Source organism: Vespula pensylvanica, chromosome 1 (genome assembly GCF_014466175.1).
Source record: "Vespula pensylvanica isolate Volc-1 chromosome 1, ASM1446617v1, whole genome shotgun sequence".
In the NCBI taxonomy this organism is placed as follows: Eukaryota; Metazoa; Arthropoda; class Insecta; order Hymenoptera; family Vespidae; genus Vespula; species Vespula pensylvanica.
The window spans coordinates 18,008,106-18,033,105 of NC_057685.1; the positions used below are offsets into that span (position 1 = coordinate 18,008,106).

Genomic DNA, 25,000 nt, shown 5'->3' on the forward strand with positions numbered 1-25,000 from the left:
GAGAGAGAGAGAGAGAGAGAGAGAGAGAGAGAGAGAGAGAGAGAGAGTAGGAAGAAGCACAGTGCGGCTTTTTAAAGAAATTCCACTTGCGTTTATATGCGCACTAATTCCCCCGAGGTATGAACTTTATCTTCATTTCTTAATGTAGCATTCTTGAGTGTCATCGTGACTCGTAGGTATGTTTATAAAATAACAAATATACTACGCTTATACGAATAGGACAACGAAATCGTATAATTAATTGATTTTGTGTGTGTGTGTGTGTGTGTGTGTGTTTGTATAGTTATTAAACGATAAATTTATGATCGATCACGTCTATACGTATATAAACTATACTGGCATGTAAATTTGAATTTTTTTGTTAACCAAAGAAAAACGATCAAAGTTTTCTCCGCGTTAAATGCGAAGAAAAACAACGGAAGAAAAGAGAAATAAAAAAGATTTAATAGTTGTCCCGTTAGAAATTTGTTAAGACAATAAAAAAAAAAAAAAGAAGAGGAAAATGAGAGATCAAGTGGGGGTTAACTTACCTTAGGTAAAAAATAAAACATAGCGTCATAGTGATTACGATCGGTGTACAATTTTTTTTATCGGCTTGTTCGAACTTGAACGTTAGAAGGAAAAAAAAAGATACTTTCGTAATATATTTCTTAATAAGTTGTAAAACGACAAGTAAAATGTCGTTTTACATCCCATGACAAATATATATATGTGTGTGTACGTGTACGTATGCATGTAGGTATGTGCTTATGGTCGTCGTAAATTTCCAATGCTGCTCTCTCTCTTTCTCTCTCTCTCTCTCCCCCTCCGTCTTTCTCTTTCCCCTTCTCGTCTTTTTAGCTCGATGGAACGTCGCTCGACCACTTTTTCGATCTCCGTCGTGCGCATAACGCAGCCACGCAGCACTATCAGGAGAACGAGACTTTGGCAAATCCTAAAATTCTCTTTCTCTTTCTTTCTTTCTTTCTCTCTTTCTCTCTTTCTATTTATCTTAACTTTCTCGAATTTTATCAGAGCAAACTAACGTGCAATAAATTTTTCTGAACGATATCGCTCGACTTTGCCATCAAACTCCGTTGTGAAAATTATGCGGCATGGATAATACGTTATATCATAAAATTATCGGTATTTTATAATTATCATCATTTTTATTACGGATATTGTCGATGATAAACGGTGTAACTTAATTTTTAATTTATATCCTCGTTATTTATATATGTATGAACGATGTCATCGATGATTTAATATATACATATACATATACATATATATATATGTATACATAATATCCGTATTATAATATATATCATAATATTCGTAATATAAATATTCTACAATAATAACGTTATTTTCTATAACAATATTATTACAATAATACTCTTATTGATCTTCGAATGATTTTAAACAAGGATCAACATAAACACATTTACGTACCTACATACATATATACATTCATACGCACGTACGTATTTACTCGTACACATTCTTCATAGTAACGCTTACACGTAACGACCAAATCATTTTCTTCTTATTGCTGAACACTCGGATCTTAGGCGCGGCTTCTCGAAATTCTCCTCTCTATACATACATCATTCTATTTCTCTCTCTCTCTTTCTTTCTATTTCTATGATAGTAATGTTTTTTATTGTTAGCAGTCGCGTGGTTAAATTCTAGCGCATCAAATTACTTTACCTTTTCTAGGCGTGTCCTATTGACATGTCGACCTCTCGTCGTCTTTCGTGTTCGTTCGCACAATGGCACGCTAGTTTATATGTGTATATAATTTTCTCCTTTTATCTTATTCTTCCGACTCGGTTGTTTTCGTCATGATACGACTAAGAAGGACGGAAGTAAGCAACGTATCAGTTAAATTCGTTCGAAAACGAAGAGACGTTCGTCATTAGTCGTCGATCGTCGGTCGTCGATTTAACTCTTCTCTTTAATCTCTGTCCTTAATTTCGTTGTTTAATTTCGAATCTAATAAGCATTAACATATCAATTTTATCCTATTCGTATATTACAGAATGGCGAGTGAAAACTTTTCTAGACGGACTAAAAGTTTTTATGGCGATTTTTAAAAATCAATTGGGTTACTCTTTTTCGAGGATTTTTTACGCTGTATATCTTTTTTCTCTCTCTTTCTTTCCTTTTTTTTTTCTTTTCTTTTTTTTTTTTTTTGGATCGTGAAACTACAAGCCTGGGAACTTTTTTGGAATCCGAAAAAAAAAAAATAAAAATGAAAAAGAAAGAAAAATTAACACGAACGGTTTCGACAGAGAGAAAGAGAAAGAGAAAGAGAGAGGGAGTAGTAGTAGTAGTAATTGATTTTTTAAAATCATCCAGGAACTTTTTTGATCCCACCTTGTACAGTTAAAAATTTTTGTCGAGTAATAAAAAAAAGAAAAGAAAAAAAAAAAACAAAATAAAAGAAAGAAAGAAAAAGAGAAAAAGAGAAAGGATAAAAGAGAGAGAGAGAGGGGGGGGGAGGAGAACTAAAGATCGTTAACTAAAAAGAAAAATTTTGCAGTATTTTAAGGCCTTCGTTAACACGGTCTTTCTCTTGTTCGAGTTTGTAAACGTCCTTGTGCCGTTGCCGCAACGCCGTTTCTTGCCTGCACGCCATCATCGTCAAGATTTGTCTCATGACGTCATCGTCGATCAGCAAGCCGATATAGACACGCGTCGCGTCGTAGAGTCGTAGAAATAGGGGACCCGCTGCTTTATGGTCTATGACGGTAGTATATTAGGAACACCATTGTACATGCACAACACAGATAAAGAACGATCTTTTGCGATCGTATCTCGTGAGTTTCGAGCTCGAATAACAATGGCCTTTTATTCCGATCGATGCCTCCATCTCTGGTCGTATATATATGTATATATATATATATATATATTTCTGTCTCTCTCTTTTTTTTTCTTTCGATTTTTAAGAAAGACTTTATTTAACTTTATTGTTTGCGAAAGATATAACACCTTCTTCCGATATCATATAACAGAATTTATATCTTATAAAAAAAACATTATAATCGTTTTAATATTTACAATGCGTGTTTTAACATACTTACAATTCTTGATATATGATTATCGCATGCATACAATACCATTTATATGTGCATGCACATATGTATGTACGTACCGAATTTTTACGTTTAATAAGTAACTTTCGAGAGTTGAAAATTTTTCCGTTCTCAGCGTGAAGTGATCGACGACGAACGAAAACGACGGAGGTGGTGGAAGGAAGATGGGAGGGAGGAGAAAGAGGAAGAAGAGGGGGAGATATCTCATCGTTGAAAAATGATTTAATAACACGCCTTGCGAAATTCTCTGTGAACGAGAGAGGAAGAAAGAGAGAGAAAGCGAGAGGGAGCGAAAGAGAGAGAGAGAGAGAGAGAGAGAGAGAGAGAGAGAGAGACCCACACACACATACATATACATACATACGGTGTAAACTCTAACGCAAAAGCAGAGCTCGATTTACGATCAAACGACCGACTCGTCGTAGTAGATAAAGTCAAAGGGATTCGTTTGATATGTACGACTTGAAAAGAGAAAAGAGAGTCGAGGAAGTCACTATATGTATAACTCGAGCATAGCACTCTTCGCGATTTTGAAAAGCGATGCTGAAAATATTTTCACGAATATTTTCTTCCATGTAAAAGGAAGGCACGTGCGTTCTTCTTTCGTGCGCCATTTCTTTTTTCTTTTTTTTTTTATATACATCGCTATGAATATAATATATGTGTGTGCATATATATCTATGCGCATTATTATATACGTGTGTATATATATATATATGTATAGAAAGAACAGAGACGAAATAGGTGAATCCTTCTAATCTCAGTCGTTGTTATCGTCGTTTCGTCGTTTCGGAAAAACATAATCGCGGTTGTGGCACGACGTGGACTAGGTGGGTAACGGAGTAGAGCTTATCGAGGGTTACGTGGTCGATAACTCGAAAAGGCCATCCGGCTCTCGGTCGTCCTTCGTTTCCGGTAGAAATTCTCTCTCGATAGAAACGAGCACCAGTTGCATCATCGCTGTTTTCGCGTCTGCGACTCGAAGAAGGAGAAGGAAGGAAATAGAGAGAAAGAACGAGAGAGGGAGAGAGAGAGAGAAGATCGAGTAGATGAAGAAGACGAAATTCTCGTGTACGTGGCACACTTCCTGACTCCTTCTCTCGCATAGAGGAGCCCAAATCTCGTTCGAGAGTGAGAGTGAGATGGATAGAGTCTACGTATATGTATACGAATATATGAGTGCTTTAGAGAGAAAGAGAGATATATATATATATATGTATCTATAGAGAGAGAGAGAGAGAGAGAGAGAGAGAGAGAGAGAGAGAGAGAGAGAGAGAGAGAGAGAGAGAGAGAGAGAGAAAGATAGATAGAGCAAGTGAAAGGGTAGAAATAGGGAGTTGTCGAGCTTGAAAGCACAAAGCAGAGAGAAGCACCAGCGGCGAAAACGAGCAGCAATGGCAGAGCGAAGCAAGCAGCAACGCCAGCTAGAGAAACAGACGTTAGCAGCAACGTGAACGCGTTAGAGAGATAGATGTATAGTGTAAGAGCGAGATGAATAGACGAAGTGCAAGAGAGTTAGAGAACGAGAGAGTGAGAGAAACTAAGCTTAAAGTTCCTTCGTCTTAAGGCTGATTTTGCTTCGGCTTTGCATTCGCTGCTAACGGCGATATATACGTACGATGTACGTATGCACGCGTATTTTATACCCACGCGTACGTATATATACGTACACACATACAGATACAGATAGGCGTGGGCTTTCGCGTAGCGACGAGGTTGACGACGACGACGACGACGACGACGACGACGACGATGATGATGATGATGGAAGCGCGGGTGTGTCTCGTTTTAATTTTAGTCTCGTGACACAAGCGGCTGCTTCTGCTTCTGCTGCTACTGCTGCTGCTACTGCTGTTTTACTCAGCGGCGCGAAACTAAAGGGGAGACGAACAGGGTTGGGGAAAGTGTGGCGTTGACCCGTCGAAATGATCTGCAAATATTTCGGCCTATCAACGTCTTTCTCTCCTTTTACACTCACTCTCTCTCTTTCTTTCCCTTTCTCTCGCGACAGTGCTGTAAGATTTTGTATAGCGACGACAACGACGACGTTGGAGAACTTCGAAGTACCTCGTTATAGGGATCCTACGTGACGACCTTCCGAGAGAGATGTAGTTCGTCTTTCTCCGTTTTGAATAGCTCTTTCCTAGGGAAACCCTTTTCTACGATCTCATAATCTCGCCTTGTCTGTCCTTTAGTTCAATTCTACGAACTCTTAGTAACTACTTCAGTTTAGTTAATAGTTAAGTAGTATTGAAGTATCGGATAAAAACGTAATAGAAATAGCGGAGAATTTGTTTACGTAGATGAAAAGTTCTTTTTCATTATTCTATCTTGCTCTTTACTTTGCAAGATAGTTAGGACGATTATTTCGAGCTTTTAAAGTATGATCTAAACATCGATGACGGATCTTTCATAAGGATGTCACATCAATTTGTTCCACAAGAATGCTATTCGTTTCGCTGCACGTGTCGCATTACGTCTCGTTGAGTGAGCTTTAACGTTTCGGGGTTCGTCACGCACACGTTAGTAAGTAAGAACATGCTTACTTATCTACGTACACGCGTGTACGCATGCACGCACGCACTCACGTACTCACGCAAAGGACAAACGCACACATATTGTTGCGTGACTTTTCCTTATTTGCCTTAACTACATCCGTTCTGGAATTATCGTTAACGTTTATATCGCTTAAAAAGTCTTTTTTCTCTCATTTTCTCTCTTTTTCTCTTTCTTTCTGTCTATCTTCCTCTAAAAAGGGGGATAAGGGAGAAATAAAATAACGATAACAATACAAAATATTGATCTCGTTCGCGCATCTGCGAAAGGATGGATCGATCAATCGATGTTTACATAACGTCACTATAAATGACAGGAATAAAGATGATATACCTACTCTCGCGTGGATTTTACGTATGTAGTATAAAGCCAGCGCGTATTTTTACGATGCTGATATTCCAGCATGAAAAAACTTTTCGAATGTGCGGACCGCCAATTTTATTCGCTTATAAGCGTAAACAATAAAAATTAAAATGGGTGAAAAATTTTTCGTGTGTGCTTTCACACGCGTGCACACACACACGTGTGTGTGTGTGTGTGTGTGTGTGTGTGTGTGGGTGGGTGGGTGGGTGCGCGTATCAAACTTTTCAATCCAAGTATTTTTCTCCTGCGCGTTTCCCGCGTATGCGTAAACCATAATAAAAATGAATTCCTCCGAAATTTATTATACTACACGTTATCGCGAAAAAGAAAAAAATTTTCTACGATATAAATAGGTAGCAAACGAATGATTCAAATACTACTCGGTCAAAGAGAGAGACAGAGAGAGAGAGAGAGAGAGAGAGAGAGAGAGAGAGAGAGACAGAGATAGAAAGGAAAAGTAAAAGAGATAGAGAGAAAGAGATTCTTATCTCACGATCGAGGGAGCCCTCGTTGAGGGTTTTAGGGTTGGGAAAAGGGCAAGTGACTTTTTAATTTTCAAACGGCTACCGGGGCGTTATATCGTTACGTTTTTATAACGGGTCGGTGCTTCGACCGACGCGTTCATTCCGGGCGCTATATTTGATTTTGCAAAAACAACGATAAATATTCAAGGGCAGGGAGAAAGACAGAGAGAGAGAGAGAGAGGAGTCTGGAGGGATGGTTATAGAGGGATGATGGCTATGGCGAAATAGCCATGTTGCAGTGGCTGCGACGGTGTTGCTCGCGATACCATCCAAACGCGTATCCACCGCTGCGGAATGTTTCTCGTGGAATTCCGTCGTGGTGCGAGAAAGAGAGACAGAGTATGTGTATGAAAGAGAGAGAGAGAGAGAGAGAGAGAGAGAGAGAGAGAGAGAGAGAGAGAGAGAGAACATTTTGCGGGCGGGTGACAGTGTGTGTTGCGTTCGCGTATATATAGCACGCTTGCTCGGCTTCTCGACAATGAGTCAGAATGAATGATTTGCAAGCGTTGAAATGCATGAACGAGCAGTCCGAGCGCGACATCCGATTGGACGGTCTCTCTTTCTCTCGTTCTCTCCTCTTCCTCTCTCTCTCATTCTCTCTCCCTCCCCCCTCTCTCTCTTTATCTCTCTCTTTCTCGCGACTCCGTAGCTGCGCGCTGAACGAGCTCGCGTACGAATTTATGGCTTCAAAGCGGCCCCGATGCGCATCTACCGTGTGTGCCTTCAAATTGCTTTTCAGCGGTTTTTAACCCCTTATCCGTGCTCTCTCTCTCTCTCTCTCTCTCTCTCTCTCTCGTTTTCTTTCTCTTTTTTTCTTTCTCTTTCTCCAACTGTATATATCGCGGCCGGTACTCCAGCTGTTTTTCCTTCCGCTTTACGCTTCTCTCCCGTCGAACCCTACGCCTTTCTTCTTCTTCTTCTTCTTCTTCTTGTTCCTTTTTTTTCTTTTTCTTTCCGTTTTTCGACATCGCTTTTTGCGATTTAATGATCTCTTCGAGAGAAAGAGAGAGAAAGAGAAAGTTTTATATACATATACGTATATATGTACATATATATGTACGTGCACATACTTATACGCGTACGCACGATGCTTTACCTTTTTTTGAGCTTTTTTCCGAAGGGTAAAATTCCAAAAGGGAAAACGGGGTGGGTGAGGGTGGAAACGGGAGATTTTTCTTCGCATTATTTTTTTTCTTTCTATTTTATTTTTCCCTTCTCTTTTTTCTTTCTTTCTTTTTTTCTTTCTTCTTTTATGTCGGTTTACGTTCCGTGCAACGTAGAAACATATAGGTACCTATCTAGACTTTTTATTTTTAGTGGCGCTCCAGAGCCCACACTCTCCCGAACGAACAACGTGAAAACGTTGGCACGAGCTTTTCTTTTCCTTTCTTTCTGTTTCTTTTTCCTTACCTTCTTCTTCTTCTTCTTCTTCTTCTTTTTATTTTTTATTTTTCTATTTTTTATTTTATTTTTTTTTTATCCTCGAACCTACTCGCTTATTCTACGAACGGATTGTTTCACGGAAGCGTTTACACTTGGAAAGATTATGATCGAATGGTTGATTTTTTTTCTCTGTTGTTTTTTCTGTTTCTTTTCTTTTTCCCCCTTTCTTTCTCTATTTTTTTCCCCTTTCCGTTTTTTATTCGATGCACGTGATTTTCGGGGTAACGCGGCGAGGCCACCGGACGATGCTCCTCCGTATTATCGTCGATTTAAAGATAGAACCGTTACTCATGCGTTTGCCATCACGACGTATGTATATGTACATAGAAATGTGGCAAATCTTTAAAGAATATTCCTTATTACAATTTTTTTAAATCACGCGTTTAAGATATCCGAGTGACTAACTTACTCACCCACCTATCTTTTTTTTTTTTTCTAATCTCGTTTTTTCCTTTTTCTCATCCATTCTTCTTTCTTTTATCTTATTTTTTTTCTTTTTCTTTCTCTTTCTATTTTACGACCTTATCCCCGAATATCGCTCACTACATCTTAGAGTTTTCTTATCCGAACGGACGACGAATCGATGTGTATCAGAAACTCAGAAATAATTTTCCGACGTGGGCGAGTATTTGCCGAAATATGTTCCCTCGTGAAATCACAGCGGATGCAGTAACTTGTTAGTTCATAGCCACTTAAATTCCGAAAGCGTGGACATAAAGCCAGCCTGTATCGGTATGTCTATCTACGAGCGTGTATATGCGCGCGCGTTCTCACGCGTTTATGTAGAAGTACACACACGCGCAGACATTCTCTCTCTCTCTCTCTCTCTCTCTCTCTCTCTCTCTCTGTCTCTCTCTCTGTCCTACTCGAACGAATACCACGAATCGCCGATCAATATCGCCATTGTTTTCCATTCAGCTGATAATGCCGAAGCCGTACGTTGTCGTTCCCTGAAAGTCTCGTTGCCGCTGCTGCTGCTGTTAGTGGTGGTGGTGGTGGTGGTGGTGGTGGTATGGTGATGGTAGTGGTGATGGTGGTGGTATGATGGTGGTAGTAGCAGGGTAGTAGTGATGGTGCGATTGTTTGTTCCGGGTATAAAGTTTTTATTCCACGATTATCTTGTGAATTTCAATCCAGCCGAATATATCCGTAACTCATCCGCTTTGATTCGCTTTTTGGAAAAAAAAAATCAGCGTCCCTGCCACGTAAACACTTTATTTTTAATTGGAAAACTTTGTATTAAACTACGATTACGTACTATCAACATTAATAGTATTTAATGATGTCTGTTATTCTCTAACGATTTGCGATTATTCTATTTCCGTCTTTTACAAATAACCTTTACGTTCCTTCTACTCGTAGAAATTCTCTATTATCTCTCTCTCTCTCTCCCCCTCTCTCTCTCTCTCTCTCTCTCCCCTTCTCCCTGTCTCTGTCTATCTATCTCTCCCTCCCTTATCTATGTTCTTTGAACGTATCTTCGTAGTAGACGAAGTTAACTCGTTTAATGTACGCGATATACCGCGCAATAACTCCATCGCAACGAATCGCATAGGGCCTTTCCTCCCCTCTCCCATTGCACGTCAGGAATCATTTAAGATTTTGACAGTTAGACGTAGCGTGTAAATTATTTGGCAAACTTTACCGATTCGCGTCTTCTCTACGTTGGTACGTCCGTACTAGTTCGCCGAGGTGTGTTACAATCTGCTAGGTAATTTGTATAGCGTGAACGAGAACAGACTGCGATTCTAATTAGCTTTACGCGATGCGAATATGTTACTTTATATATATATATATATATATATATATCTAATGTATGGGAGCGTATGTTAGTTTTTTTTTTTTTTTTTTAATCACATGACTTTCAAAGGAAAAAAGACAAAAAGAAAAAGAAAGAAAAAAGAATCATACAAATGATAACATTGTTGGATCGATAATTACAGCAGTTGTCAAGTTTATCTTTCTACATGGTATAAGGTTTTGCCAGTCCTTTTAAAAAGATTGTTGTCCAAGTCCGGTCCATTTCTTTTACTCTATGTGTGTGTATATGTCTCTATATGTACTTACACATTATGTCCGAAGTTAGGGGAAAATAATCTTGTAAAAAAAGAGAGAGAGAAAGAGAGAAAAGAGAAAAAAAAAGGACAAACAAAAAGGAAAACTGTCTCCTGCGAGTATGGTCGACTTGTGTAAAGTGGAATCGTCTCTTGTATCTTCACCCCAAAATAGATGTTCCATTGCTATCTTATATTTCTCAGCCCTACTTTTTTTGTTCTTTCAATCTCTTTCTCTCTTTTCGTACATTATCGTTAGACGAAGCGAAAATGCTGTTAACGTAAGAGAGAAGTAGGTATTTCAGTTTTGTTAGGAAAACTTGAAATTGTTTGTAACAAAATAGACGACGAAGTTTGAAATTGTTTCGAGTGTTATAGAAATATTTAAATGATTATCAAACAAGAGCGAGATATAGAGAGAAAGAGAAAAAGAGAGAGAGAGAAAGAGAGAGAAAGAAATAGAAATCTAAAACGTTAAGGTTTTATTCGCTTCTCGACTTCCTTAATGAATGAAATTCGATGTGATTTGCGTTAGCCGGAGTCGGTAAGGTTCAGACCGCTTCCTACAACTTTCTCTCAGTTTGCTGATGCAGAAGGGGTCGGCTATCGCGTGGCAAGAGGATCAGACTCTCTGCGTTGGAATTTCTCGAGCTATAAGATCGTGTATATATATATATATGTATGTATATATATATATATATATATATATATGCAAAGACGAGAAAACTCTTTCTCTCTTTCTCCGTATCTCTATCTCTTCCTTTTTTTATCCTCTCTAATAGAAGAAGTCGAAGAAAACATTAGGAGCAGTTTGTAGGAACATACATTTAATGGATTAGGAGAGAATTGAGCGATACAAAAAAAAAGAAGCTCATCCGTCTAAACTTGTCGAAGGTTGTACTCTGAAAAGCTTCTCCCTAGTTACTAAAGTAGTTCCCTCTTTGCGATGTTCACGCATGACTCCACAATTTGTCGCTCGGAATCGTTCGATTTTCCGCTTCCTACGAGCTATAAAATTAGTACCGACTTAACTACTTCGAGTTAATTACATTCTTTCATACTTTTCACTTTTACAGTACCATTTAAATGAACATACCTAACGCGTGTGTGTCCGCGCGCGCACGGTTAATACGTTTGTAAATGAATTTAAAATAAGTAGAAGAAAAACAAGAATAATAATAATAATAAGAAGAAGAAGTCTTATCGATCACTCGACCGAGATGAGAATCCACTAGCACAAAGTGGTGCCGGTTACGAAAAGCCCCAACTAGAGAGCCTAGCTAGCAAACAAGCAAGTAAGCAAGTAAGCAAGCAAGCGAGCGAGCGAGCGAGCAAGCAAGCTAGCTAGCTAGCTACTATGTAGCAAGTAAAATCGCGCACGTGCAAGAAAGAGAAAGAGAAAGAGAAAGAGAGAAAGACAGAGAGAAAGAGAGAACTGGGCTTCGTGATAAAGTAGCATAAGCGTTGCAAAGCTACAGCACCGTCATTAGAGAGAGCTGGCGTCGGCCTAATCGTCCCCACCCTTCCCACCCCCAGCCCCCTCGTTGCCGTTGGCTGGCCCGAGGCAACATTAAGAACGGCCCGTGCAGAGCACAGGGGGCCTAATACGTTAGCACGAAACGTCGTAAGATACCGAGGAAGCGTGTTGCGTAGGTACTCCCTAGAAAATATATTAATCGCGTAAGCGTACCACTTACGCCTTCATAATCACCGTAGCTAGCTAGCTAGCTAGCTAGCTCTTTCCTCCTCAGTCTCTGCTCTGCTGCAAGCCTCGCTCGTCTACTGCAGCAGACCTTGGTCTGCAGGTTTGTAGGCTAATACTCCTCTCGACTAGGAATATCGAAAACGAAGTTTCCTCTCTTGCTGCTGCCATACTCGCTATACCTACACCACACCACTATCATACTCACTCTCTCTCTCTCTTACACACTATACACCGTGCCACCGAAAATCCTTTTAGCTAATTTAATCGTTCCTAATTCTATTACGCTTTCACAGCGCAGGCCCTTAAGCCGCTCGCGATGGTCATTCTCATTGTTTCATATCGTTAATTTCGCTTTTCTTTCCACTTTAATTCCACTCTCTCCCTCTCTCTCTCTTTCTCTCTCTCTCTCTCTCTCTCTCTCTCTCTCTCTCTCTGTCTATCTCCATCTCTGTCTTTTTTACTATTACGAACGTACGAAGGTAAAGCGGTGTGACTACTATTACAAGCATCGAGAACGAGAGTGTAGGTACGCTGCTCTCGCAGTTCATCCGTGAACGAAGGGAGAAGAGACCAACACGAGTCCGTGCTTACTCTGGTGTTAGATCCTCCTCTCTACCGTGTGCCATACGCCATAGGCACGGTAATCGGCTGCTCGCTCTATTGGAAACGTTAAAAATCATGTTTTTTCCTCTCTTTCTCTTTTCCTGCCTACCTCTCTGCTTCTCTCTATCTCTCTGCCTGCCTGCTTTTCCGTTCTTTCTCGTTTCTATCACCTTTACTCTCTCTCTCTCTCTCTCTCTCACGCGCTCACGCTTGTCTATCAACACCGGTCTCTTTATCAACGACGGCTGTGTTCGCATCATCGAACTTTTACAATCGACCGCAATCACCTATCCACCCGATGCTTTATAATGGCAACGATATAAATAGATTTTCTCATGCAAATTTAGTATCGAACGCGTGGGGATCAAAGTTTTTCCTTTTTCTTTAGCTTTTATATATAGTTTTATATATATGTGTATGTATGTATATAGACAGATATGTATATATTATATATGTGTATGTGTGTGTGTATATATATATATATATATATATATATATTTTTTATTTATTTATTCATTTTGATGGATCATCGAAAGTAATAATCATTCGTTGATACTAAAATCTTCTTCTTTTCAAATAGAAAATATGTAGGGTATATGTTTATTCGCCGATATATTTATAAGTAAGTAGATGTAATATACAAACGTAAATAGACGAATGAATCGAGAGTATTAGTTCGAGAAATAGAATAATCCGGTTTATTGAAAGTTCGAGAGATACGTACGTAGGAAGGACGGCTTCTAGGATAAGGTCCAAAACTCGACGGTTCACGTAGAAGAGTTTTCTTTGAGAATGCATTTTTCATGACGCCAAGAGATTCCAAAGCTACTAGCTGCCTTAGAGTGTATATATATACGCACACACATACACACACGTGTATATACATATACGTGTCTCGACGTTTCTACGTTAGGAAACACGCATATCGAGTTTCTTCAAGATATTTCCCTGCTTACGTTCGAATTGGAAGGGAAAATCCGACTTTTGTATGATAGTCCGTGCTAGAACGACGGGAGAGGACAAGAACGTAGTGTATTTTCACTATTGTGTGTCCCTTTTGGTAAACGACGTTAAAAGGATCAACGATATAGACCGGGCTTGACCCTATGGTACAAACTTTGATGATTGTCTGGCTTTTAACGAAATTCATTAGTCGAAAATTTCCTTCGTCCTTTTGGTTGGTGCTTGCTTTAACGTGTTAGTGGTTAAACTTAGTTTTGCGTCAGAATGCGAAGGGTAAAGAGAGAAAGAGAGAGAGAGAGAGAGAGAGACATAGAAAGAGAAACAGAGAAATGAGAAATATAGGAACAGCAGTAAAAAGTGTAATTAGAAATTCGATCGATACGCGATATCGAATTAGACGTATGTAGATACAAGGATGACTAGGACGACGAGGACGACGACGACGACGACGACGACGACGGCGGCGACGACGATGACGGCGACGACGACGACGACGAAATGTCTGTGTGAGATATTGATTTGGTCGGCCCTCTTTTCTGCGGTAGTCACGTGAAAGAAGTGGAGGAAGCTCGAAGCCGCATTCGTGCACGTATATCGATTCTACCAAGAGCCGAGCCTCTTGAGCACGCGAGTCACGATAGATATGTAGGTACGCTAATCGTGTCTGTCTCTCGATCTCGGCCGTCGATACGCTCGATATACATACGTAGTTAACAAAAAGTCCGTTCGTAGTTTTACTTAGCTATTTATATGCTCGTAAACTCTACCATACAGATGTACGAGTCACAATAGGTATATATGTGTGTCTTGTCGTCCTCTTTTGTTCATGTCGCCAAGTTCGGACATTTTTTTTTCTTTCTTTCTTTCTTTCTTTCTTTTTTTTTTTTTCGGGATAATTATTCCAATGAGATTCATAACTTTATCCACTAGTTAAACATTTTCGACAGAGGATCTTTTTAATCTCCGTTGGAAACTTCTTTATTTAAGATTCTTACTAAAGATTCCATATGTTTCCTTCTTTTATTTGAAAATGTCCGAAGGAATAGACTTACTCGAGTATATCTACTTACGTACCTACGAGTATTTTCTGTCGATCTTTGAATTATATCTTGTTGATAAATCCTCTCAAAGTCTAACTGATTACGAAGTATCGATCGATCGATCGATCGATTTTTCGCCAACTGTTCCTGAATTTCTTATAAATAGATATATATATATACGTACATATATACATACATATATATATATATATTATTTGTATATGTATGTTATCCTATCTGTATCTCTTTATACAACGTATAGATAAATAGATATAGCTAGATATTCCTATCTATAGGTAGAATTTTCCTTTTACAACGGTCGCATGAGTTCTATAAAATTAATTAAAACGAATAGTCCCGGCATTTCTGTACATAGGTATATATAAAAATCAGGTTAATTAATATTGTTTATAGTACGAAGTGCTCTTTCCGCTCTCTATCTATCTATCTTTATATATATATATATATATATATATATATATATATATATCTCTTCAATCGACTGCGCCAAAAACGAAACGAGATTCTCCCAAAGAGCCAATCCGATAGAAATTCGTGTTCTCTCTTTTTCTCTTTCTTTTTCTCTTTTTATTTGCTTCTTCATCGGCTTACACACTCTACTACAGTTTCATCAGAATATCGACTTTTTATCTTTCGCATCTTACTTGATTACTATGAAAGATAAGAGGTAAATAAAAAAAAAAAGAAGAAAGAAAAGGTCGCAAATTAATTACGTATCTTTGATCAATAAAATAATAATAATAATAATAATAATAATAATAATAATAATAATAAAAATAAAGATCGATTCGTTAGTATTCCAATCGACGATTTAGATCGACGATCCTTCGACGATCTCCTACTCCTTCTCATCGTTACCCTTCTCATCGATATCAGAGGAAAATATGGAGTTGTTCTTTTTCTCTTCTTTTTTTTTTTTTCATTCCTTCTATGTTTTTCTTCGCAGGCCGCGTTACGATCGCGCACGACAACGTAAATTCGTGTTGTCGGAGAGTTGCGAGAGAAATTGCGATTCGCTGCCGCTTTTCCTAAGCGGCTTATTTTGCGCGACGTGAAATTGTACTATAGTCTCCTTTCTGTCCAGTACATGCGTACATACGTGTACACATCCCACACACAGACATATATATATATTATATATATATATATACACACACATACACTATGTACATATATACACATGTGCATAGTCCGTACTTATCTGTGTACATTTTCCTTTACTTTTTAACCGTCTCCGCGTCGCACATAAAGTACACACGGGCGATAAACGGACGAACCGCGGATAAGAGCTACGTTCTCTCTTTCTCTATTTATCTATCTCTATATCTATCTCTATCTTTATCTCTATATCTATCTCTATCTCTGTCTCTATCTCTTTTTCTCAAAGTAATGTTTATGTTTCGTATAAGTAAACGCAGTTTTTCAACGGTTAACGTATGCTCGAGATCAAGGTGGATGTGTTATGTCTCTCGCGAGTTAGCGCGCGAACAGCATACGGTAGACACTTCGGAAAGAAGTTACGGTTCCCACTCACCCACCGACCCACCCATCCACCCACCCAGTCACTCACTCACTTACTCACTCACTCACTCACCTCTACTTTTCCGCGAGAAGCTTTCCCACGCGCGACGACAGAAGCCGAGAACTCGGCTTAAGGGGTTACTTATGCCCATCCCCTTTTGAAGCTTACAAAAACGTACTCTCTATTTACGATTTCTCTCTCTCTCTCTCTCTCTCTCTCTCTCTCTCTCTCTCTCTCTCTCTCTCTCTCTCTCTCTCTCTCTTTTTTTTACCTTATTCTTCTTCTTCGTCTTCCTCTTCTTCTTCTTCTTCTTCTTCTTGTTCTTTTTACTTTTACTCGTATGAGAATAAGAACGAAAGCTTTTCTTTTATTTGTGCACATTTTCCTCTTTGAACTTTGACTTTTCTTTCTCTTTCTTTCTTTCTTCTTTTTCTTTTAGAACGTTCATTTTCCGACTCACCGAAGTGTAAGCTACTCGATACACAATTTATAATCATACAATCGGATTTATGATATAAATGAATATCGTATTATCGTTCTTGTAATATAATACGAAAGTCGTAGTAGTGTTTATCTATTTATATATATATATATATATATATATATATATATATATATAAAATCCTACGTATTATATAATAACGATGACAGCAATATCATAAACAAGGGCCACCATTAGATAGGATTTTTTCTTTCTTTTTTTTTTTTTTCGTTAACTCGATGATAAATATGCTCGTTCTAAATCTCTTATGCTCTTATGATTGACACTCGAGGACTTTAGCTCGAGCACGTGTCATCTCCATTATATACATATATACATCCATACGTATATACCCATACTATACTATATTATTATACCATACTATACATACGTACCTATATACACCCGTCTCATTTTCCGGCTAAGACTTATTGCCCTTTTTTTCTAGTGTTGTTCGCAGTGAGTTGCTTCAGGAAAAAAGGGCGCCTGCACGAGCGCCCGTTCATACCTCTTCTCTATTTTCATCCCTCTTCGTGTATTCTCTCTTTTAAGAGAAACCGTCGTACCTAAGTACCTGTTTCTCTGTTTGTCTGTCTGTCCATCTTTCTCTCTCTCTCTCTCTCTCTCTCTCTCTCTCTCTCTCTCTCTCGCTGTCTCTTTTTGTTGGTTGGTTGGTTGGTTGGTAGTTCGAAAACATCAACTACACCTTACCCACCTATCTACCTGACGACCCAGGTAGTACGATTATCTCGAGACAAGCTGTGACCCGTGCGCGTGGCTTAACGCTTCGATGAAAGTCGAAAGAGGAAACGGCAATATACAAAAAGCCCATGTTTTGTACTCCTATATATATATTATATATATGTATATATATATATATAGACACCTTAAGACCTTTCCTCGCAAACTTTTTGACTTTTAGCCATTCGGTAAACGCGTGAAATTGTTTGGGTTTGTAAACCTTTCTTTCGGTCCCTTTCACAGATTATCCTTTTTCTATGGGGGTTGTCCCGGTAATTATGTCGTTTAGTTTACCGACACCTTCCGTATTTCTAAACACGAAGGACTATTGTAACCGATACCGAGTACCTAAACCATGGTTGTAAAATACAATGAAGCGTAGTAAATGGTTATATAGAAATTGGGATTATCTACTTGAACAGTCAATGAAACGTGGTATATACCTGGGTCGTTGAAAATTTTGACGTCTTTTAGTTGTGCGGTAAATACGTGAAATCGTTTTGACTTTCTAAACCCTTTCGCGTATCGTTAATAGATTATCCTTTTTCTATGGAAGGGTATTTCGATAATTAAGTCGTTAAGTTTGCTACAATCTCTCCTATTTCTAAACACAAAAGACTATTGTAACCGATACCACCGAGTATTTAAGTATTTAAACCACAGTCGTAAATTTAATGAAACATTGAGTAAGTTTTAAATGGATATAGAAATTAGAATTATCTACATGAAGACTCGTTGGATATAATATATATGTATATACATATATCTTTAAAATACTTTTTCGAAAATTTTTCCTAATTTTAAACGTTCGATAAATGCGTGAAATTATTTAGCTTTCTAAACCTCTCGGTGGCTTTCACAGATTATCCTTTTTCTATGCGAGGTCTCTCAGTAATTATGTCGTTAAGTTTACCATAGTAGTTATCTTTCGTATTTCTGAAAAACAAAAGACTTTAAGCGATACGTCCTTCCTAATTTTAACACGTTGTCTCTAACAGGAAAGAGTCCGATTTTCCAAGTTCGCTTATCCCAAGAAACGACGAATTATCGTTTAAAGGATATTCTACGAAGTGCGAATATACTTTGTTGCACGGTATATTATCTATCTTATTAGCGTCAAGTCTATAACCGGGCGAATCTCTCTCTCTCTCTCTTTTCTCTTTCTCTCTCTTTCTCTTTCTCTCTTCATCTCTTGGCAATGGACAATTAACAATAATGGGGGCGTGAAAGAGGCGGGTCGTACTTGTTAGGCGAAGGACAAAAGAAAAAAAAAAAGCGCGGAAGAAATAGAAAAAGATAAGTAAATTAAAAAAGAAACGAGAGGAGGAAAAAGCAAGAGGAGAAAAAAACCAAAGCGACGGACGAAATATATAAATAAATAAATATATAAATAAAAAGTAAACGAGTGTGGGTGTGCGTGCGGTGTGTGCGCGTATTAAAGAAAATACGTAGCTATTTTCGTGTGTATATGGAAAAAAAAAAAAAAAGAAAATTATAGGATTCACAAAAGAAAATAAAGAAAGAAAGAAATAGAGAAGATACAGAAGAGAGAAAGGGGTGAAAAACGAGACACGAGACAGAAAAAAAGAAGAAGGAAAAGAAAAAAAAAGGAAAGATATACGCCAGGGAGGGAAAAAAATTTGTGGCGTTATTATCTTTCGTTATTGGATCCTCGGCATTACATATGCTTCGCGCCACTTAATTAGGCGTGCTTGCACCGGTAGTCCTTGCGCTTTTTCTAAATTCTCTCTCTCTTTCTCTCTGTTTATATATATATATATATATATATATATATATATATACATTTATATATGCATAGGTACATACATACATATATACATATATAGATATATCTCTTATCTTTTCGGCCTAAGCTTTTCGCTCCCTCGAAAACCCGACTGCTAGTACTCTCCGTATTACTCGACGCCCTTTGCTCGACCCTTTCGACTAGTAGAGTCCTCGATACTCTCTCTCTCTCTCTCTCTCTCTCTCTCTCTCTCTCTCTCTCTCTCTCTCTCTCTCTCTCTCTCTCTCTCTCTCTCTGATTTTCTCTTATCCTTTTCCGTCTTTTTCTATCCCAGTGTATTCGCCGACTCGGACCCTTTAGCCTCTGGAACCCCGCGTAGTCTTCCAACCCCCTCCCCCTCACCCTTTTGCCCCACCCTTGGAACAAGAAGCATTTTAAGCCTTTGCATCCGCAGTAACGCGAGTTTTCGCTTTTGGTATGTTTCCAGAACAGCAGAATCCGGAGTCCGAGCATAAGGGAGGAGCCTCTGGAGCGCGCCGAATAAATGACGTAAATCCGAAGAACGGAAGCGCAACGTCACTCGCTAACTCGCAATTCTCCCCACCCTCTCTCTTTATCTATCTATCTCTTTCGGTCTTGCTCTCTTTCCCTTTCTGTCTTTCTTTCTTTCTATCCAAATCCCTTCTCTGTATTCTCTTCCAGCTTCTCACAGGCCTTCGTCCTTCGACCCGACACGGATCGACCTACGAACCGGACCTTTGCTCCCCTCTCCTTCCCCTACTTCTTCTTCTTTTTCTCCTCCTCCTTCTCTCTGTTCTACCCCACTACTCGCTTTTTAGCCTTTCACGTGCTTATCCTTCTCTTTCTCTCCCCCTCTCTTTTTCTCTCTATTTTTGTTTCTTCTGTATACCGAAATCTCTCTCTCTTTTTCTCTCTATCTATCTGTCTATCTGTCCGTTTCTCTCTCCCTCATTATTTACAAATTCACAAAAGCTATGTTTATTACAACTCACCTCTCTCACTCGCTCACTTGATCTCCTATCGATAGAGCGCGCGTCTAAGTACCGCTCTTCCAAATCGGATCGCTATCTCTCTCCAATCTTTTTTATAACTTTCGATTCCTCCTGACCGACCTTCCTTTCCAGTAGACTCGACACGAGACACGCGTTGGCTTGAAACCGGCTTGAAGGACACCACCAGCGGCTTTTTGAGACACGTATACATACAGTACATGCCACTACATCGACAGCAGCAGCAGCAGCAGCAGCAGCAGTAGTAGCAACAGCAGCAGCAGCAGCAGCAGCAGTAGCAGCAGCACCAGCAGCAGCACAACAGCAGTGGCATCAACAGTACCACCATCAGCAGCAGCAGAAGCAGCAGCAGTATCGCCAATAGCAGACTGTATAAAAAGCAACGATCGCGCCTATAGAACAACGACACATCGACAACATCGACAAGAAAAAAACAACAACGACAACAACAACCATCATCGTTGTCGTCGTCTTCGTCGACGTTTAGAGAGCTTCGAAGGCTTCCACAAGCTTTGCTCGCTCGAAAAGAGAAGAGTTACGGAGTAGAGTAGAGAAGGAGGAGGGTGTAAGGAAAGGAAAAGGAGAGAAAGGAGTTCGCGGAGCTTGGAGAGAGAGGAAAAGGCCTTTTAAAGGAACAAAATAACGGAGTGATCGGCTCTTTCTTCATCTTTGTCTTCTTCTACCACCACTACTACTATTACTACTATTACTACTATTACTACTACTCTACTATTACCTACTACTACACTACTACTACTTGTATTTCTTCCTCGGACAAGTCCGAGATCTTCCGTGAGTCGACGAGTGTCAGCAGCTAAGCCAGCAACACACGTACAAGTAGTAGAAAAACGCACACAGCGTACAACGTTTTTGGAGCTTCCATCAAAAAGTAATAAGAAAGCAAACAAATAAATAAACGAACGAACGAACAAAAAAAGAACGAAAGAAAGAACAGTACTAATAACGGAGCAACGGAAACAACGAAAAACGGAGTGGTGTTCGCCCTTTTGCAAGAAAGCTTTCTCTCTCTCTTTCTCTCTCTTTCTCTCTTTCTCTCTCTTTCTCTCTCTCTCTCTCTCTTTCTTTCTCTCTTTCACTCCAATAACTCTGACTCGTAGATACGTACGTACGTACGTACGTACATACATACATACATACATCATCAGTTCGCACTTCTCCTTTATTTCGCCGCAAAATCTCTTCTAAAACCCATCGCCGTGCAGAGCAGTAACAACAACAACAACAACAACAACAACAACAGGAGCAGTAGTAGCAGCGCAACAACGATCAGTCTAGTTTCTGTTTGCTACGACTGATACGTACATACCTACCTACCAACCAACCGACCGACCGACCGACCGACCGACCGACCGACCGACCGAATCGATAACGAGAGCTAATAAAGCGCACGGGCCGTCGAGAATAAGCGCTTCGCGGTATTCGGACGGGAATATAAGGACGCGCAACGTCCTCCGGATCATTCACGGTTCCCGTTAACGAAAGTCGTAGTCGAACGGAAGAAAGAAAAAGTTTCGCGATAATAATCCCGCGGGAATAATAATAAATTACTACGAGGAGACACAAGCCACGTATTTGTCCAAGAAGAAATATCGGAAAGGGAAGGAGGAAAGAAAACAAAGTTATTCCATTCGTCGTTTTCTACGGAAAGGTACGAAGGGTGGTGGTTCGTAGTAAGTACGCAACCGACCCGCGGCAACTTTTGCGATTCCGTGGTTCCGAGGTCTGAGAGAAAGAGGGTGATTGGACTTCTCTTGCTGCTGCTTGTGTCTATTTCTCCGTGTGTGTTTTTGTGTGTTTGCGTGCGTGCGTGCGTGCGTGCGTGCGTGAGAGTGTGTTTGTTTTTCTTCTACTTCGCGTAGGAAGCGTATGTGAGAGAATTTGAAAGACCTCGATTCACGAAATCCACCTAGGTGCCGCGTGGTCGAAGGCTCTCGATTAAGGAGAAACAAAGAAGAGAAAACAAGTGTGTGTGTATGTATATATTTATATACACACATACACGCACATATATATATATATATATATCTCATTGACAAAAGATCGATCGACGCGAGTGAACGCAAGAAGAAAAGAAGAGAAAGATAGAAAATAGATAAATAAAGAAAGAAAGAATAATAAGTAAAAGGAAGGAAGCTTCGACGACGACAACAACACGATCTCAACTTCTTGTTCTTCGTCGGTCTAGCCAAGCGTTACTACTACTACTACTACTACTTCTTCTTCTACTTCTTCTTCTTCTTCTTGTTCTTCTTCTTCTTCTTCTTCTTCATCTTCTTCTTCTTCTCGCTTGAAACAGCGAGATAGACAAAGACAGAGAGAGAAAGTAAGAAAGTAAGAAAGTAAGAAAGAAAGAAAGAAAGAAAGAAAGAAAGAAAGAAAGAAAGAGAGATACAAGTCTCTCGTACGTTCTTCTTGGACTAGGAGAATGGCAATGGTCAATATGAATAACCTACTCAATGGCAAGGACTCGCGGTGGCTACAGCTCGAGGTTTGCAGAGAGTTTCAACGCAACAAGTGTACCAGGCCCGACACGGAGTGCAAGTTCGCTCATCCACCAGCCAACGTCGAGGTGCAGAATGGACGGGTCACTGCTTGCTACGACAGTATCAAGGTAATACACGCAACATTATTATATTCTAATCGTTGAATTTACGATGCTCGACGATCAAAAATAATCGATATATCGTCATTATCTTATTTCCTTTATTTTCTTTTATTTTATTTTATTTTTTTTTTTAACGAGAGTACGTCCTTCGCACGTACGTTTTTTTAACGTATGAGCCATTAAAGAATAACTAGCAGTTACGTTTATATCTACTTATTATATTATAATCGAATATAAATCGACGATAGAATTTGTTTATCTTTGATAAAAAGAAAAGAAAATTATATTAATCGTAGCGAGGGGAGAAACAAATATTTTCGCGACGTTACTTTCACGATTTTATACTGTGTAGGGTCGACGATCTTATTCGTAAGAAACGCAAATATATATATATATATATATATACATACATACACACATACACATAAAAGTATGTATATGTGTATAGGTGTAGATATAGATATAGGTATATATATATATATATATATATATATATATATATAACAGCGTGCACGATTAAATGGGCGGGGTGGTAGCAAAGATACGAGTAGGGTGTGGCTCTCTCGCTCTCTCTCTCTCTCTCTCTCTCTCTCTGTCTCTCTCTTTTCCCGTCTAAATGCCTTCTCTCGTGGATATTGAATGTGAAAATTGAATTTGCAGTTATTAATAGAGACAATTATTCAACGCCTGAGGGTCGACGTCGTCGTCGTCGTCGTCGTCGTCGTCGACGACGACGACGACTCATCGACGGGGAGAGAAAGTCGTTCTTTTCGCGAGTTCGACGAATTGGATAGGTGAGAGGGCGGGGGTGGGAGCAGAAGCGAGAAAAGGGAGTTGGGGTGAAAAAAGACTTATATACTTGCTGCGTAAAAATCGCGTATAATCTTTTATCTCGAGAAAGTTCTCGTACTACGTTTGAAGGCCCGACGACGCAAATAGACCCTTTTCTCTGATTAAATAAGGGAACGTCGATCTCTATCATACTTTTTTCTTTTTCTTTTTTCCTTTACTTTTTTCCCCTCTTCTTTTTTTCTTTTCTTTTCTCTTTATTCTTTTCTTTTTTTTTTTTTTAACCTTCGAATTATATTCCTCGTCAAAGAATAAATCGATTCAGGAGTCAGAAAAGAGAAATTTTTTACGTCTAATATATACAGAGCTACGGTAATAACGAGATGCCCTGGGGATAAAAGTATTTAGACGATTTGACAAATCAGTCAAGCTTTCTCGAAAAATTATTATCCGATCGTAGTCGTCGAGCTTCTAATTATTACGATCTGAAAAAAGGGAAATAGAAATTGTACTAAACAAAAGAAAGAAAGAAAGAGTAACACGAGTTTGAAGATTATTTGTAAGAATTTTTCGACCAATCGAACTGTACGTTACAACGATAGAAATATATAAATATATACTTACTCTTTTATATGTTTCGTTCGATACGTATTTTTTTATTTGAATAAACGTCGAAATCTATGTAGAATATATACGTACCGTGTGACAAGTTAACGCGTTCTCAAATAGGTATATGGATACTTATGTATATATATTATATTATATATATATATATATATATATAATGGGTGCGTATGTATCTATATATCAAAAGGTACGTAGCACTTACGAACTGGTCGAAGTTTAAGAGGAAGGAATTTGCTTCTACGACAATGGAGAAATTCCATAGTGTTTGGATTGATGCGTTTCATAACAATTCCATTATATTATTACGATGACGATGACGAGAACCTATCTAACTGGTAACGTTTTCTCGTCTATAGATATAGTAACGGAAGGTAATCGTTGAATTAGAATGCATCAATATGTCGGTATATATCTCTTATCATAATTGTGAACACGTCTACGTATTCTAACCATTTAACGAATCGATTACAATTTCTCTTCGCGAACGCGGAAATTCTCACGGGTGATACGCGATATAACGTACTTACGTATACGCGTACGGAGGAGGGGATAATGATACGTTAAAAATAATAATACCGATTAAAACCATATTATTTCGATATACGCAGAGGGTGGGCCAAAAGTTCCTACGTGGATTTTTAAAGATCAATTATATCTTATAGATAATTTTTTTTTTATTATTTTTTTTTTATTTTATTTTATTATTTCCAATAAACATTAACGATATGTATTTATTCTATTATTTATTAATAATTACGAGCTTAGAAAAGTTTGTTTTTTTTTTCTTTTTTTTAAATAATTTTGTACGTACATATATAGAGCGTGTATAGATATGTAGCGTATGTATGAAACACAAACTTACCAAGTACGATCGTACGGAATTCGTTGATATCTGACGTAATAATACGGATAAAGATAAAATCAGACTCTCGAGTATGGCTTTTTCCTCATAGAAGTCTCTTTCATTGGGACGTACACGTGAACGAACGAATACATGTGCGCGCTCGCGCGTATATCGGCACGTACGATCGGAGTTCGACGCATTAAATTGTCCTTATTGTGTACGTGTATATACGTGTATATC

General features: G+C 38.8%; 1 protein-coding gene across 22 annotated transcripts in view; it reads left to right on the forward strand.

Annotated features, from left to right (window-relative positions):
- Window positions 1-25,000, forward strand: part of LOC122631257 (mediator of RNA polymerase II transcription subunit 15-like) — a 379,865-nt gene that overhangs the window by 4,269 nt on the left and 350,596 nt on the right. For 15 of the 22 annotated variants that reach the window (XM_043816735.1, XM_043816744.1, XM_043816706.1 and 12 more), the window contains exons 2-3: window positions 19,992-21,543; window positions 22,317-22,506. The exons of 1 other annotated variant lie outside the window; for it this stretch is intronic. In XM_043816735.1, the coding sequence (XP_043672670.1) occupies window positions 22,321-22,506 (186 nt within the window). In that variant the 5' untranslated portion in view covers window positions 19,992-21,543; window positions 22,317-22,320. Of the gene's footprint in view, window positions 1-19,330; window positions 19,393-19,988; window positions 21,544-22,225; window positions 22,507-25,000 lie in introns of those variants that run through there. 6 more of the 22 variants (XM_043816755.1, XM_043816717.1, XM_043816785.1 and 3 more) reach the window with 4 other exon arrangements.